At 44.4% G+C, this 17,853-nt stretch overlaps 2 protein-coding genes across 3 annotated transcripts in view; one reads left to right on the top strand and one right to left on the bottom strand.

Annotated features, from left to right (window-relative positions):
* The window catches only part of Insyn2a (inhibitory synaptic factor 2A), a 34,548-nt gene extending 26,060 nt beyond the window's left edge, over positions 1-8,488 (top strand). The window contains exon 3 of the mRNA XM_038330241.1: positions 8,305-8,488. Coding sequence (XP_038186169.1) covers positions 8,305-8,488 — 184 coding nt within the window. The remainder of the gene's footprint in view (positions 1-8,304) is intronic.
* The window catches only part of Dock1 (dedicator of cytokinesis 1), a 504,121-nt gene that overhangs the window by 276,391 nt on the left and 209,877 nt on the right, over positions 1-17,853 (bottom strand). The window lies entirely within an intron of this gene.

Genomic DNA, 17,853 nt, shown 5'->3' with positions numbered 1-17,853 from the left:
AGGAGCCCTGGGTTCAGGGTTCTGTTGGTCTCTTTCTGGTGGGTTGTTAGCTATCCACCTTTAAGCCCTGCAGAATTACAAAGAATCCTTTCCATCTATGAAATCCAAGAAGCTGACTATTTATAAACACAAAGCAACAGAAGGGCCTGGGGACTCCAAGTGGGCATGTGCATGGGGTGAGTACATGGAGAGTTATAAAGCAGCCCCCCCATACCCTATCCCTCAATTGGCAGCTGGGTGTGCAGATCTAGCCCATAACTGATACTGTGTTCACTGCTCACCAGCTCATTGAAATGCTAAGCACCCAGAAGGTTCTATCTCCTACAACTGGAAAATTGAGATGGTTGACACAATCACATTTTCCCCTAAGATGACACCCCTTTGATTGTGATCTGGACCAACTGAGATATTCAAATGAAGAAGAGGGTTCTGCATGAAGGAAGATTAAAAGAGATTCGAGTTGGACTTTGCTTTAAGTAAAACTTTTTTGCCTAATCATTCCTACTTCCTGTCAAAATATGCTTTAATTAGTTTAGAAATGCTTTAAGGATAAATGCTGAAATCTTTTGTATCCAGCCTATCTGGGTAACTCCGTTGCCAGACTACTCTGATGTCACCAGTGATTCACCTTGTGTTCAGATTTGGTTTCAAAGGGAACAATGAAAGAGACCATTAGCAAGTCCGCCCCTTCCCTCTTTTACTGAACTGGTTAATTCATAAAATAACAACATAGGGAAAGGGGGTGAATTCTAATGGGTGTGCGTTAATGAAAATAACAGTGAGGCAGACTTGATTCAGAGGCGGTGGGGGATAGTACCAAGATGTAAAAGATAATAATAATGTTGACTCAGATTAATTAAAGAGAATTGTTTCCAGAGAGGAAGTTCTTCTTGAGCAGGGTTAGAACAGACTTCTGGAAGAAGCTACCCACTCCTCCTTCATTTCTTTAGTATCAAGCCTACCATAAAGGTGGCCTCAGGTGACATCAGTAATCACTCACTAGGGCAGTGAGTGGGCAGGGTACTACCAGGAAGGAAGGGAAAGCCCTGACCTACCTAGACCTTGTTTTAGCACCAGAAGGAGGCTTGTGAGCTGTCCTGTGGGATGTCACACTCCATCATCTGATACAGAGCAGGTATGAAGGAGACAGGATACCACGGAGGGATGCCAGGCAACTAGGAGTCAGGGTGCAATGGTGGCTTGGCTGTGTTCTCTAGTGCTCCCTCTGCTGGAGAGTTAGGAACTGGCAAGTCCCAGAGCATCTCTAAGGATGGTTCCATGGGCATAACAGAGGGCTTTCCAGTACATGACTCTCAAGTAGGAAGTATCTTGAGTATATATGTCCTTGCCCAAAATGATAGATTTTAGAAAAGGTGAGGGAGACACCCTTCACATGATTATATAGGGTAAAGAATATACAGAGACCTGACTGCATTTTCTTATATCATCCCAACTAATTCACCACACATTGAGCACACAAAATACATGATTGCAAAGAAATCCAGATACACAAGAGGACCATCCTTCATAGATTGCCAGTGTCGTGCAGAAAGGAGCTGGTCAGGATGAGGGAGCAGGACAGCAACACGGCTAATGAAGTCTCATTGTGGAGAGGTAATTGCATTTGTATGCAGAAGCAGTGCCAATCTGAGGCCATCCAGAGCCACTTGGAGCAGCAGTCTCTGCAGCCTGTGTCATCCAACGATTATCTCTTAGTGGAAATACCCTGTCCAGTGTCGCTTCAATTATTCCACTTGTGCATATTAAGTTCTTGAGCAGTATGAGCCGAGGTGGGAAAAATCCACCTTCCCTCTAACATATATTGCTGTGTTATCATTCACACGTTTCAAGTGGAAATGGGGGTGGGCAGTGACAGAACAGACTCCATGAACAATATCTTACGCGATGTTATCCACGTATAACAAAAAAAATTTTAATAAAATAAATTAAGTCAGGAGAAAAAAAGATAGCTTTGACAGGCCTCAAAATTCTCCTTGAAAATTCCCAAAGCTAATAATCCAATTTCTTTCAGTATTCTCTTAGAATCTAAAAATACACTATCTCTTTTCCCGCAGTATGTAAGGATTTTTAAAAGCTCCAGCAACACCTTGCAGACACTGTGAAACTTAACAATGGCACTCAGAATGAAACTGCTCATATCCCCAGGTTTGTTTGTAAAGCAATGGCTTAAATTTTACTCAGGGCAGAAGAACCCACAGCGGCCACGGCCCTCACCTATAGGTAAAAGTTAAGGCGCTTTTTGCTGAAGTCGAAATCAGCACCAAGGAAGGAGGGAGTTCATCAGTTTCATCAGGAATGAATACCCCACAGTTTCTAGGTGAATAGGAGGATTCTCTAGGGCCTAAATACAGGATTCAGGCTTGCCCCTAATTCCTGAGTTGGGTTGCAAAAAATCCTCTGAGTAGATTTCAGTATTTTTTTTTAGGGTACAGTGGTTCCTAGGCCCACTGGGCAGCCTGTTCCTTTGGCCAGGCATCTGAAAAGAGCATCCTGGAAAACACATGGGACCATTCCCAAGACTCCAGAGACCATAAACACACATTGCTAACACCATTCTGTGTACTATGATTGCTCTACGCTGGGCTTCTTGTGGCTAACACGGGGCTGTAGCCTTTGTTCCAGAGGAGCAGAGTTCTGGTCAGGGGCTGAGGCAGGCTGCTTTACTGACTCCCAGTGGTGTGTCCAGGAGGCAGTCTATCTGTCTGAACAGAGGAGTGTCCATCTTCAAAATGATAAAAGCAAGCGAAGAACAGACTATGATTCTAACCAAATCCTAGTAACGGGGGGCACACTGCAGTGGATTTTAGAAAGGATGAAAGTCCTGCATTCTCTGAGTTTCTCTGCAGTTACACCCCAAAGAAAGAAAACAGTCACTTAAAACAAAATGGTAATGTGTGATTGGCTACCGTCAGGGTCTGTGGCATGGCCATCTGGAAGGATGGGGGTCATGGTCACCAACCATGTGAGGGAAGACAGATGACTGGACTTTAGAAAGATGTGATGTTGGACACACTAGACGGAAGTGTCACTTAGATGTCCTGTGGCGAAATGTTTCCTCTACTGCCTGGAGAGGACGTGGATAAACAGGACCAGAGAGAAAGGCTTACCTTTCCTTTAGCACACAAGGGACATGATCTGGGAAGGACCCTACCCATCAGTTTCCTCTGGACAACGCTGGTGTTTTCCCATGGGGCTGATGTCTCGATGTCCATACAGCAGTCGCCCTCACTGCCACTTGGTGCTGTACTCAGAAACTTTATATCCTATCCAAAGCCACAAGATGAGCGCTCCCTCGTGCTCCCAGTGCATTGGCTTCTGGAGCTCGTCCTTTCAGTGGAAGGCTCTTCATCACCACTTCACAGCCAAGGGAATTCAGGTCCCCAAGGTGAGATGATTTATCCACAGTGTCAGAGCAAGATGTGGAGAGTCACAGGTAGCGCTAGGGACTCTGTGATCTAACTCAAAGAGAATTAAAAACAGAGGCTTAGGATCTGAGGTTCACTGAGCCACAGGGCATTGGCAGGAAGGAGAAATGAAAAACGTGGGGTCTTCTACTTCGGAAAACAAGCAAGTGCTTGGGGGCCACACCACCTGCCTTTAACCCTTCCCTGCTGTGGAATGAGAAGCGGAGAGAGGTTTCACCCAAGGCATTCATTTAAGCCGAGGAAGAGACAACAGTTGGCAGAACCTAAATTCTGCGGGAGCTTCAAACGAGGAGAAGGGAGTAGAGACCCTGTACTGCAATATGCCATGAAAATGGCTGGAGAAGCATTAGGAAGAAATGTAGTATTGTACCCGGGAAGAAAACCGAGCTTGAGTGTGGGCTGAGAGAGCAGCCTGAGACTTCGGCAAAGTTTTACTTCTGTAGAAATAGATAGACTATGCAGGAGAGGTGCTCTGTTGATAAAGTGCAAGCAGAGGGACCTGAGCCCAGCTTCAGAACACACATAAAAAAACACAGGCATCCTGCAAATACTCTAAATCCCAGAACTGGGAAGGTGGAGACAGGCTGATTCTTGGAGCTCTCAGGCCAACCAATCTAGCTTTAGTTGGCAAGTTGCAGGCCACCAGTGAGAGACTGCCCCAGACAGATTGATCTCAGGCCTGTATGATATATATATATATATATATATATATATATATATATATATATATATATGTGTGTGTGTGTGTGTGTGTGTATGTGTGTGTGTGTGTGCATGTGTATACATATACATACACACATGTACAGGAACATATGTACATATACTAATACTTGTACACATACACAAGAAATATACAGAAAAATTATTTTATAAACTCATAATTAAGAGTAAGAATATTTAAGGGAAAAGAATTAATCAGAGAAATGAAATGTCTTTGCATTCTTTAATCATGAGCCACCAGGAGCAACAGAGGAATGTGGTCAGGGCGATGCAACAATTGCAGACACAGAAGTTCTACCCACTGGGAATTCTAATTGGAGGCATTGTTTTAGATGTCTGGAAAGAGAACAGAGGTGCAGACAAGAAAAGGAAAGCTTCAGAGGGGATCAACAACATGCCCTAGGCAACAGCTGTAAACATGGGTCCCATGGATCTTTCTCTTACATTCAGTACAAGGTATATCCTGTTATCTGATGCCAGAGCCCACTAACCAGAAAACCCTGGCCAGGGCCCAGCACCTATGCAAACAGAATTCTCCACACTTAATGCCATGCAAAGAAGGAACTCAAAGATGAAAGATGAGGATTTGTGGTCAGGTTGCAGAAGTTGTGTGTAGCTGGATGAGGTGGGGGTGGGGAAACAGTGTGGCATTCCATGCTGTGAGCCAGAGAAAGCACCAAAGCTGGGTAAGCAAATGGCCACAAGGAAGAAGGGAATGAACAGATGGTGACACTGCCATCCGCCTACCCATGGGCCTCCCTATACTCTATGTGGCCAACTGGCTGTCCTCAGAGAGGGAGGACTGCAGACATACCTCTGCACTATCCAGAACCTCTGCTTCTAGCAAACACCATTTGGCCATTAAGATCAAAGAAACCTTTGCTCTACGTCAGCCAGAGATAACCAGATTCTTAGCCTTGCAATACCGCCCTATGTAGACAGCCTTCTATTTCAGATCCCAAATAACCCAGTATCTACTCTGACAACAAGAAACTGCCAGCAGACAGCAGGGGGGAAACACACGTTTTTGTTACTGAACAGCCAGGTTTCGCCTATCCAGAATGTGGGTGGCAGATACCCACATATCACCCCCAGGCAGGCACACTGCAACCTGGACAATGCAGAGCAAGCAGTGAGGAGAGGCAGGGCTCATGGTCAGTGTGTCACAGACCCCACTGCCAGGCTTGGTGGCTCTCTCCTATCAAGCCTGCTCCGGGCTGCAGCATACTAGATGAGCACAAACGGGATTCTGCTCAACAGATAAAGTCGAGTCATTTCGTTAACAAGAACTCAGATTAGATTACTCTGTGATTACATGGTTCCACGGTGTGATAAATTGGTTAATGACAGGATTCCCAGTGTAGCTGCTTAATGGGAATTCAATAATTACAGGTGCCCAGGATTGTAAGCTAGCCCAGAAGATGATAGCCACATGCATTGTTCTAATAACTAAAAGGCTACCTGGGACAGTTGTGATGGTCTTGACGTGGAGGACGTGTTTTGGTATTACTTCAGCTAAATGTCACATCTCACAAACTCCCGAAAGGCCTTGTTGTCTAAATGTCCCGGCTAAGAATTCTCTAGTCCTTTTCTTTTTCGGCACCAGACCCAACTGTAAAGTCTGCGGTTGACACATAATAGTGAGAACACAGTCATGTTTGAACTATTCACGATAGTTAAGAGATCTTGGATGTTTGAGAATGTGCTCTTTCTAGAATTGGGTAAGACAGGCAATTATCTCTCCTGGAACTAAAGTAAATGGAAGCTCACTGATGATGAGAGAATTAACTCACCCCTGCTCCCCAGGCACCAAAACAAGATCTCCTACTTTCTCAGGTACCACACCCAGACAAGCTAGAATGTCACAGGTTCCGAGCATCCTAAGGTTGGACCTTGGCATAGCTGTCCCTAGGAGGGGGCCTTGTCTCTATTAGCTCATCGAGATGCAACATTTGACACAATGGACTTCAGTTCTACTTCCTAGAACAAGGAGGATTTGAACTGATTCCTAAAAGTTGTCCTCTGAATTTTCCACACACGTGTGCATACAGGGACACACACACACACACACACACACACACAAAACACCTTCCTAAATAATAAATGGAGAAGAGAATAAGACTTCTTGTGGAAAATAGCCATAAACTTCCCTTGACATTAAAAAAAAAAAAAAACCTCAGTGATATTACAACCTTTGGCAATATGAAAAATGGTGTATGGGATTTAAAAACCATAAACTGGTATATTTGATAGGTCTTCAACTTATTTTTAAAACTCCAGATAATGCGGCTTTGCTGGTTTGTGTTCCTGAAATGTCAGAATTTGGCTGGGATTAATGCCTCTAAATGGATAGGATTCCATGTTGATAGACGGTATTATGTGCCCCCAGGCTAGAGGAAGAATGTTATGAGGAAGAATGCTATGAACATTCACTGAAATAGACTGACATTTAGTCTGGCATCTGGACCACAGGACAGGGTAGAAGACTCCACAGCCCAAGTCTAAACCACATGATCTAAAACACAGGGGGTTGGAAGAAAAGCTCCTCAGTGCCACATCATCAGAGAAAACCATGTGGGCCAGGGCATCCCTTCGGAGTGGATTCTAGCAGACCATCACTGCTTACCAAAGATGTCAGAGACAACTCCAGCACTCTGGCAGCCTTCCTCACAGAGGCATCCTAAGTAGCAGCCCATATTCTGAAGCACATCTTCAATCTTATCTTTCTAACACACACATCCTTGCACATCCCTGCTCCCACAGTGTAATTACAATCTTGTTTTGTTTTGACCAAACATGATCTCTGCTGCCTCCTGGAAAGCTATGCTTGATAACAGCAAGGACCTTTCAGTAGTGCTGAAGAGAGAACCACAAGACTCCTCCCCACACTCCCCTCCTAGCGGTGGTCCTTAAGAATGCTTGAGACTAGCAAGGACTGTGGCAAGAAGGCAGGCCACAGTCATTTGATTCATGGTGCTTTCAGTCCAGAGGCTTCCCTGACCAGTGGTGGCTGCACAGGAAGACACAGCTTGATGCATTATGTGCCATGCGTGTGCATGCATCATGACTATTGCTAGACTGAGATTCAAATTCTTTATGTAAGGTGTATGTGTGTACATGTTCGGATGACCAGGTGCACCTGTGCGCATGTGCATGCATGTGGAGGTCAGAAGTGGAGTCACACATCTTCCTCTACTGCTCTCCATTCGATTTCAATTTTATTTTTGACAACTGAAGAATTCTGAATAATGTATTTTTTTCTTTTATCATACACACCCCCTACCCTATCTCCTCCCAGATGCCCTTCACCAACAGAACTTTGGGTCCTTTAATTTTTTTTTCCTCTACTGATCGAGACCAGTTTGTGCCACGTAGGTACTCTTGAATGTACGGCCTTCCTTCCAGGGCTCAGGAGCCCCTGAGGAAGAGGAGACAGAAAGAGTCTAAGAGCCAGAGTCAGTAGATGAACACAAGGAAACAGTGTCCTCGGTGCAAAACAGGGCAGCTGCACGTAGGAACTCACAGCCATTGAGACAACATGCACAAGCCCTGTGTAAGCTTAAACCACATAAAACCCCAGCATGGACCAGAGGGAGGAGTATGAAGTCCTTCCCCTAGCTGAGGAGCTTCAGGCAAAGGGTAGCTGCTGGGACAGTAGTCTCTGGTGAATCTCCATCTTACTTTTAGATGTGGGGCTTCTCTCCAAACCTGGAGCTAACTGATTGCTAAGCTGGCTGGCCAGTCTCCGGCCCCCGCACTGGAATTGCAGACATACACTACTATACCGGGCTCTTAGGGAGCGTTCATGGTTGATCACATCTTCATCCCTGCAGGATGAGCCCTTTATTGGCTGAGCCATCTCCCTAGTCTCATGATAAGACTGCGGACCAACTGTGTCCTTTAGATCCTTAAAGGCTTGCCTGTGAAAGTACGTTCTTTTCCAAATACACAAGATTGAATTTGGAGTAGATCATAGTGCTCAATAGGAAAAAATAAAAACATATTGTCAACAGTTTATTATTAAGCAGTGCAGATATATTATAAACAGACTCTGCATGAACATAACCCTGATGGGGGGGTGGGGTGGGGAACCAGATCTCTAGGGTCACGCACTAAACTCTGTGTTCTGTCTTTCTAGCGTGGAGCTGGATTTTAAGCAACAGGAAGACAAACTCCAGCCTGTGCTGAGAAAACTGCACCCTGCCGAGGAAACTCAGGTCATCCCTTCGCCTTACACTCAGGAGACTCACTCCTCCACACCCAAGCAAAAATCCAAAACTGAGTCCAAAAAGCACGGAAGGTGGAAACTCTGGTTTCTTTAAGACTCGTGGGCTTGGGAGTCCCCAGACCGCCTTTCAAACCCACTGGAATTTAAGTCAGTCCTTCTCCAAACCGGATAGGACCAAGGGAACTGCGGTGCCAATGTGTGCTCCCTGCTTCTCGCCCTGCGTACCAAAAAGGCCTTCGCACCAACAGATAATTTGCAGCAAAGGGAGTGACTGTCACCCCTTGCCAGCTGTCCTTTGCAGATCACTGGTGTGGGGTGTAAAGTCTGAAATAAAACTTACTTAATCAAAGATAAGGAAAAACGCTAACCCCTGGCAGCCCCCCATCTATGAACAAGTATTGAGTTATCAACGTCTCATGCAGCAGGCTGTCCCTCTGTAGAGAGTGGAAGTTTTCATTATTTTTGGCCTTTTATTCTTATGACTTTTTTTTTAAATGAGAAGAAAAGCAAGCCTTCTGTTAGCAAAGGACTTCATTTTTACCTTTCATTTTGCAAATAAGCAGGGGGCGAGTGCAGTTTTCAGCACATTAAATTCCGGAGAAAGCACAATTTTTTTCAAGTGGTCGGAGACCATGAATAATCTCGAAAATGTGACTCTATGTATACCTGCCTTTGTGTGCTGTAGCGCTACGCCAAGTGACCACATCTCAGTGTCACATTGACACCACAGATTTAGCACCCTCTTCATCTCCAGATGGACGACATGTTTACTGCTCATTTTCCAAATGGCCAGCAGCCAGGAACCACCCCTACCCCCCACCCCAAGTCAGGATATGCCTTCAATCATTGTAAGCTGACAGGGTCAGAGCTAATGGACACTAAGCTTTCTTAGGTCTTGTTTTTAATCTTTGGGTACCCAAAGGCCAAATGATGAATCTGGCGAGAATTTGAAAAGAGACAGAGATACACAATGGATAATATAGTTACCTATAAATCACTGGTGCCTGGGCTGCGGCAGAAAGTGTTTTTGTGGCTCAGTCCCCAGAGACACTCTTCATCCCTGAGCGCAGCCAGGTGGTGTCTACAGTTCTTTATGCTCTGTCTCTGCTGTGCAAGATCTGACCATCTCAGAGAGACACAGTGTGTTTCCCTTAGCTGCTACCAATGGCCAAACTTACCATTGCCTCCATTTAAGCTATCAGTAAATTGTATTAAATGGCATACTTAGGGGAAAGCTGTGAATCAGATGTTTTTAGGGATTTTTTAAATCCGCCGTCACACACAAGAGTTCTCTCTTGATTACACATGACAACGTGAACCTCCACTCCTTTCTTTTACACTCATGACTTTGCACCTTTCCAGGTATCTTTTTTATAGAAAACAAAATCCTCTTGTGAGTTAATGACGTCTCTCAGTGTTCTGCTTCTCATGTAGGAAGTGGGGGGGGTCTTCTTTTGCCTTTATTTTTCTTTTTTGTATAACTTAAAACTTTGAATAGTTGTGAGCATATGAGAAAAAAACCTAGTCTTCAGTGTCCGTCCAGCGCTTTCAGCTGGAACTGCATGCTGATGGCAGCCTCGCGGATCTGGTGGCAAACCCAGACGGCTCGGTTTTGGGAGAAGGTCATGGCCTGCTTTGGATGGGCAGGAGGTAAGACTTACCATGCTTTTCCTCTGGACTCAACAATTTCATTTAGTTCTGACATTTGAGTTACACAAGGATCTAGAGATCGGCAATCAGATCTGGTCTTTAAAAGAGAAGACAAATAATATTTTGTATGACTGCTCTCAGGGGATTACTCAAACTACAGAGGTATGCTTAATTTAAAATGCACATGCACGCACATGCACACACACCCCCACAAACACACCCCACATGTGGGAACACACACACATCCCACATGGGGGAACACACACACACACACACACACACACACACCTTTCAGAAAGTACTCCGTAAAAATTCAAATCCACTTAATTCAAATTGCTCACACAGATCATACCCCACACCCAGGTGCACGTGCACACATGGGCATGCACACAAACACATGCCTTTAAGGAAGTACGCGATGGGAATTCAAATCCACAGACGAGCAGTAAACAGGTGAGCCAAGGAGAGCCCTGACCACGCTGATCCTGTACCTTGAAGGAAGTGCAATTGTTTCATGCATACTGAACCTTTAAACATGTCTTTCACGTTTTTATACTGTTTTTTAACTGACATTATGAAAATGCTGGCAACCAGTTTTCTCCTCATGTGTTTGATGAATTCCATGTTCTCAGCAAGTGGAAGAAAGGGTTTAGCAGCTTTCTGCCCAGTGCTGCACATCTGTCTAAATGCAAATACATGTGACTACCTGTGATGTCACTGTTTCGAGTCAAATAAAAAATTAAATATTTTAGAGCCAGAAATGAAACGCTGAAGATAAACTAATTCCTCCTTGAAAGAAAAAGCATCTGCGCCAAACAGGAAACAAAATGCATTTCAAGCTTATTTCATAGCCAGTCACAATTTGCCAACGACAGAGGCCGACCCTTCTCCTGGGAAGATTGAAGTCAAAATTTCATACAAAACCAAGTGAAAAGTTCAGTGTTCCCTCCTATGTAGATGTACACATGGCATTACGTATAGAGAGTAAATTATTATACTTGTCATTAAATATTTATTAATTTTTAAATAAAAAAGGCAAAGGTAATGTTTTGTGTGGCTACTAAACTCACTTCCAAGCCTCTATACTTTGGGAAAACTCAAGAAAATAATACTGGGCAGATATTTGGCCTACAAGGCACTCAGTTGGGGTTTGGAAAGATGAGAGTGTCACGTGCCCTGGGTGCTCCCTTTATCCCTAACCCTGACCAGAGAGGCAACTCTAGCATGCTTAAATTTTTAAGGCATGCAGCGTTGACAGAGGATTCTGTCCCACCAGGTCCCACAGCCATTTAGTCCCAAATAAATACACAGAGGTCTACATTAATCATAAATTGGTTGGCCTAGTAGCTCAGGCTTCTTATAAATTAATTCTTACATCTTAACCCATAATTCTTGTCTGTGTTAGCCATGTGGCTTGGTACCTTTGTCAGCTTTGACGACTGCAGACTGAATCTTTCCTCTTCCCAGAATTATCCTGTTCTTGTCACCCCGCCTGTAATTCCTGCCTGGCTACTGGCCAATCAGCATTTTATTAAACAAGTACAAGAAACAAATCTTTACAGGGTAAAACTATTCTCCCACAGCAATGCAGGGTACATACATGCTCATAGTATGTGCCTAACTTGTGTCTATATTTTAAAGAGCCTCCAAGACAACTAAATTCACCCAGTGCTGCCACCTTCCATGGCCTAGAGTTGGTGGGCGGCTTCTCTCTAGAGTAGGGGTTCTCAACGTATGGGTTGAGGCCTGTTTGGCAAACCTCTCTCTCTCAAAAAAAAAAAAAATACTTACATTATGATTCATAGCAGTAGCAAAGTGAAGTTAGGAAGTAGCAACACAATGACTTTATGGGTGGGGGTCAGAACAACATGAGGAACTGTTTTAAAGGGTAACAGCATTAGGAAGTTAAGAGCCACTGCTCTAGATCATTCCTCAAGTAGGTCCCTGGCCTGGGGGGGGGGGGGGGGGAACTAGCTCTTTTTTCTCTCTCCTCTGAGTGGGAAACCATCACTCCACCATGGATTTAAAGCCTTAAAAGCTAAGTCCAGATCAATGTCACTAGGTATGAGAGGTGGCCTGCATCCTCTGTGGGAGAAGATGGCAGATCTCCACATATAGACCACTGCAGATGTAGGTATGAGACCTCACTGGCCCCACATTTGCCTTGGGGAAACGAAGGACATGAAGAAGGCAAATGCTGTGGGCAGAAGGAAGAGAGGGGCCCAGTGCGTCAGCTCAGACAGATGGGAAGAATATTCAGGCAAATTCTAGAATCAGTCCTTAGCCACCTGCTAGGTAGGGTCACCTTAGAGTACCTCTTATATAAACACTAATGTTGCAAGGAGAGGGTCCCTTTGTTTGTTCCTGCCACCCAGCTAGCTTATACCCGAAATAACCACACAGAAACTGTATTAATTTAAACACCGCCTGGCCCATTAGCTCTGACTTCTTATTGGCTAACTCTTACATCTTAGCTTAACCCACTTTCATCAATTTGTGCATCACCATGAGGTCGTGACCTACCAGAAAAGTTTCAGCACATCTACCTCTGGCCACAGATCCATGGTGTCTCTCTCACTCTGCTTTCTTCCTCCCAGAATTCAGTTCTGTCTCCTCCACCTCCCAAAGTTTTGCCCTATCAACTAGGCCAAGGTAGTTTCTTTATTCATTATCCTATGAAAGCAACACACAAACAGAAGGAACTCCTACACCACACCAAAATACCCATTTTACGAGACCATCAGAGTTTGAATGGGAGGGATCCAGTGTTCAGAAAAGCCATGCTATCTGAGCTTCTGTACATCCCTCAAGATTGTTACCGCTGCATAGCTGAGTGTAGCAGATGAGGGGCAAGGGTATGATAGCAGTTGTCCTAGATCAGCTGAAAGAACCCCCAATCACAGGCAGACAGAATGAGGCAGGCGCCTAACAAGATCAATTTCCTTGTGGACCATGACAGGCATGTGACATCCCACAGAAGCCACCATTTGCTGAGAAAGAAGAGATGCCATCAAAGAGTTTGCCATGTTGCCTTTTATAGAAGTGGCCCAGAATTGGAATCAGCCAAGGGCTATGAACTTCCACCACATCATCTGAGAGCAGTATGGATGTTATAGGACTGTTTTTACCTGACTCAGTTACCACCAGTGGGGGCAGTTTCATGGGTGCGATGTTAGCAAAGACCATAACAACAGCTTTCCTTACCCACATCGTTCATCTCTTAAAATGACCTTTCATATCTTTGAGCTCACATAAGTGTGGAGCCAATTCATTTATTGGAAGAAAACACCTATACAACACAAAGATCAAAAATATCACCCAGCCTTGTGAATTAACTAACAAACTAATCAAGCCATAATGGGTGAGATGCATTGTGGCAGGTTACAGGTCATGTGAAAGCTACTCATTAGCTTCTAAACACCTTATAATTAATATAAAGTACCTTTACAATCTGGCATGAACATGTTGTGGAAACTCCTTCAGCCTTTTAAATACCAGCCCGCTTTGGGCATGGTCTCATGCACTATAAATGCAGACAAAAAAGTGTGTGGCTCTCTTTGCTGCTGGATTTGGTTCTAGTTCCCAGTGCACTCAGAGGACTGTGGATCAATACTCTTACTATGAGTTTATCCCCAAATTAATAAATCTTTGTTATACTCCATTCCGGGCTATTGTGAAACTCTTCGAATTTTACCCAGGCAATGACATGATTCTTACTTCCTCTGCTGTAAGCCCACTGTTAGTGAGCAATCTTGGTGGGAAAAACAAGAAACCCCAGGACACATCAACATTTAAAAAAGCAAGAAAAATCACCCTGCCAACACCAAATAGAAATGAACTTAAAAAGTTATTGCTCACACATATACATACACAAGGGTGAATTTCTGAAGGCCACCAATATAGTTGGACAGCTGGTATGATGGCTGTATTCAAAAGTCAAGCTCCCTCCATTTGAAACATCTATAATGCACTCTATAAATAAGGACTTTGAAAAGCACATTCATACTTTAACTCCAAGGAAATACATATCTCAATACCAGAGCTCATGTGGAAGAGATATGATATGTTGGTTATAAAGTTGTTTTGAGTCTTAGTCAAAGGGCACTCTTCCCTGGGGTAACAGTTATAATTAACACCTTCCTTTACAAATGCAGAAGCATTCCAGGGCCATATGAATGACCTGGGATGCTAAGGAACTCCCCACCAAGGCTGCCACTGCCCCTATCAAACACTGCACCCATCCACGTCCACACAGCTTTAGATGAATAGTGTCCATTGCTGAGTCCAGTGAGGCAGAGGCTCCCAAAGTCACAGTCAGTGAACAATCCAAAAAAGACTCCCCGCCCCTAAACCCTCTTCTGTGAACTTCCCAGGGGACCCTTCCCTTAGGAGAGGTCACATCTTTGCCTAAGAGAGTTGGTAATTTTCCATCTTCTGGTGTGTATCCAGGCCAAAGAAATCTTTTTAACCATCGTCCTTACTCAATTACATTTTTAAAGGACTCATTATCAGAATATAATCCAATCATTTGAAAGAAGCAACCGCTAATGCAGCAGGAGAAGGAACATCCCTGCCTATTAATCACTGCTCTCTGGCCATGGCTCATCCTATGGAAGATGCATTTGTACAGCTCCCGGTCACATCAAATGGCTGACCCGGTCACCTGTCTACAACTACAAGGTCCCTGCATAGTAGCACACATCCTGGTTAGGAACACAATAATGCTGGAGTCTCCACTGGCTTCCAAAAGGAAGAGAAAAATAAAATGTAAAGTCAAACCTAAAGCAGAACTGAGTAATTCACTCAAGAGCCTCTGATGGTGACTTGGACCCCTGCCACCTCTTTCGTGTGGATGTGGCTAGAGATGTGTAAGGTCACGGGCAAGTTCATACTCATGAACACTTTCTTAACACTCAAGGGCTCATCAACAGAGATGTAAAAGATCCTTTAATTCAATGCTAAGGTTACAGCGTAGCCTGATCTCAGCATTTACATGCTCTCCAATCTACTGTAAAGTGAAGGGGCTCTGTTTAAATTTTCTTAGGCAATTTACTGATTTATCTTAATTCTGACCTTTGGGATCAAGAAACATTTTCCTGTGTATGAAGAGCATTCCCATGGACACTTCAAATGCAGTGAACTTAAACAAATGCCACCTGACAGAGTGCAAAGCGGAGTTTATATCAAAGCACTGCAGATAGGGCTACAAGGGCTACACACTGACTATGCGGCTTGTCCGCTTCGGGGTGAGGTCGCCTACTCCTCACACAGGCTATAACCAGGCAGAGCCCGAATACCTAGTAAATACTATACACTGACTATGCGGCTTGTCCGCTTCGGGGTGAGGTCGCCTACTCCTCACACAGGCTATAACCAGGCAGAGCCCGAATACCTAGTAAATACTCACCCCCTGGAAAGAAGCAGACCCATTTCCAGCACTAACTCCGACAAGGTCACAGAATAAGTCTTTTAATGAAATGCGTCTACTCAGACGTTTTTTTATTTTAATAACTTCAATTTTTTTTAAAAAAAAAATCCATTTTGAGCCATCACTTATAACTTTCCAGCTGATTCACAGTTATACAATTTCCAGTATAGTTATGCAAAGTGAGTAACTCAAGATGATGGAAATCTCTGGGGCACAATGGGACGGTACAGTTCCCCTACAACAAATCTGTAAACCGTTTTCTGCTCCGTTTTCACCCTAGAGGATCCGCTGATGAAGCTTTTGTCCCCCTTGTCAGGGATGCTTTTGTGACGCTCCTCCACTAATCTAAATTCACAGAGCCAACAGGGTTGCATTAAGTTAATGCATGCATCCCCAGCTGGTGCGGACAGCGATGCCAAGGTGACACATGCTCACGGGGGAAGTTCTGCAGGCCCACTACTCTACAGGCAGCAGAGAGGGGACCCGAGGATGGCAGACAACTGACAGACACTTCTCAACAACTCAAATCTTAAATGGCCAACATCCTTCTTGATATATCTTGACACTGTCGTCGCTTATTAAATAATTACAGCTCATTCATGTTTCTTTTTGGATTTCCTCCATGACGGCTTGGTTTCACAGAACAAATTCGAAAGGAGTCTTTGAATCTATTTTATCTGAGATGTTCATAACTGAGAGAAGTTGACTTAAGACCTCAATCCCTCTTTGACATCTGGTGATGTCTGTGAAGGTCAGGGATACGGTAGATGGTCCTGGCTGAGGCACTCCCTGATAATGTCTTGCACCCCTGATACCCACTCTCTGTGGATGTGGCTACAGATGGGTAGAGCCTGACAGAGGTCCTAACTTAATAGCCACTTTAAGAACAATTAAGAGTTCATCTCAAGGAACTGGTAAGTGGTATTTAGAACACAAGAGCTATGCCAAGCTTGGACACTAACCCATCATGAAACTCAGCACCTGAATTCAACCTGCAGAAGACTGGATAAGGACAGAAAAGAGCTTATTTCCCTCGGCAGCTGCCTATGTGACTAATAGAAGCCAGAGGGGAGCTTTTACCACTCTTGATATCTGCTGAAGTGGGCCACAGCCATTAGCACTTCACCTTGGTCTCCCAGCAGAGAAAAGCTGTAACTAGAACCAAGAACACAAATATACTGGTGCAATATTCAGTAGTGGTTTAGGCGATGGGAGTCAGGTGGGGTCAGCCATAAACAAGAATCTTCCTGGACACTAGTGAATGCCCAGCTCAAGTGGTTAATAACAACTTGCTATGGTCACTCGGACTCAGCTAGGAAAACATTCCAAAGACTCTTGGACCCCATACTCTGAGAGCTGCGCTCACTGCACTCTTCCTGTTGTTGAGCTTTGTGTGCTCTTACATTGGCTCTCATCCGACAGAAGCTGTGTGACCTTCTACAAGCTTCCTCTCTGCCCTCCTTCCCAGGTTGAACTGCTGCTCAGGGACAATGAGCCAAAAGACTACAAGTCACAAGGATACAGCTCAGTTAGTTAGCCAGAGGGAGAAAGGGATACATATTCCCCAACTAAAGGAAGAATCATGTTCCCTAAACAGAAACAGAACCTTTGTTCCCTTAACCAGACACAGTCCTGTCTCCCTAACCAGAGACAAAACTGCCTGCCTCCCAAATAGAACATTATCCCTCCATCTTAGACAGCGGCAAGGCTAGTTTATCAGAAACCTGTCAGGAGAACCACAGCCAGATGCTGAAGCCTCAACAGCATCTGGAAGCCTTCCATCTAACCTACTCTAAGACGGGCCAAAGCAGAAAGAACATCATGATGCTTGCTTCGGCATCAAGCCACACTTGATTCATCCTCCCTGGAGCCTCGTTCCCAATTTCCATGTAAGCAGATACTAAGTATACTATACCAGAGCCTGGCTGGAGGGGAGCCCCAGGCATCCTGGAGTCTACCCCTAATCTTGTTTATGGGGTTCAGATTCTACTGACTGGCAACATACAGAGATGTTTCTAGTTCCTAAAAAAAGTCAAAATAGAAACACATGAAGAGTGCCAAGCTAGAAAAGCCAACATAAATGACAGCCAATTCACATGTCAGCCTGTTATTTATTTATTCATACCTATGACAGTCCAACTATAGAAGCGTACTCAAGGAAAACTGAACATGGCCTGGCATTCAGAGACAAGAAGCGCACAGGTGCACCTACCTACCTACTTCACCCACATAATACCTTCTGTTATGACACAGAGTGTCTTAAGGTTTTCATTGTTGTGAAAATATACCATGACCATGGCAACTCTTATAAAGGAAAACATTTAATTAAGGTGGTAGCTTACAGTCCAGAGGTCCAGTCCATTATTATCATAGAGGGGAAC

Source organism: Arvicola amphibius, chromosome 1 (assembly GCF_903992535.2).
Source record: "Arvicola amphibius chromosome 1, mArvAmp1.2, whole genome shotgun sequence".
NCBI lineage: Eukaryota > Metazoa > Chordata > Mammalia > Rodentia > Cricetidae > Arvicola > Arvicola amphibius.
This window is presented reverse-complemented; position numbering and strand designations above follow the sequence as displayed.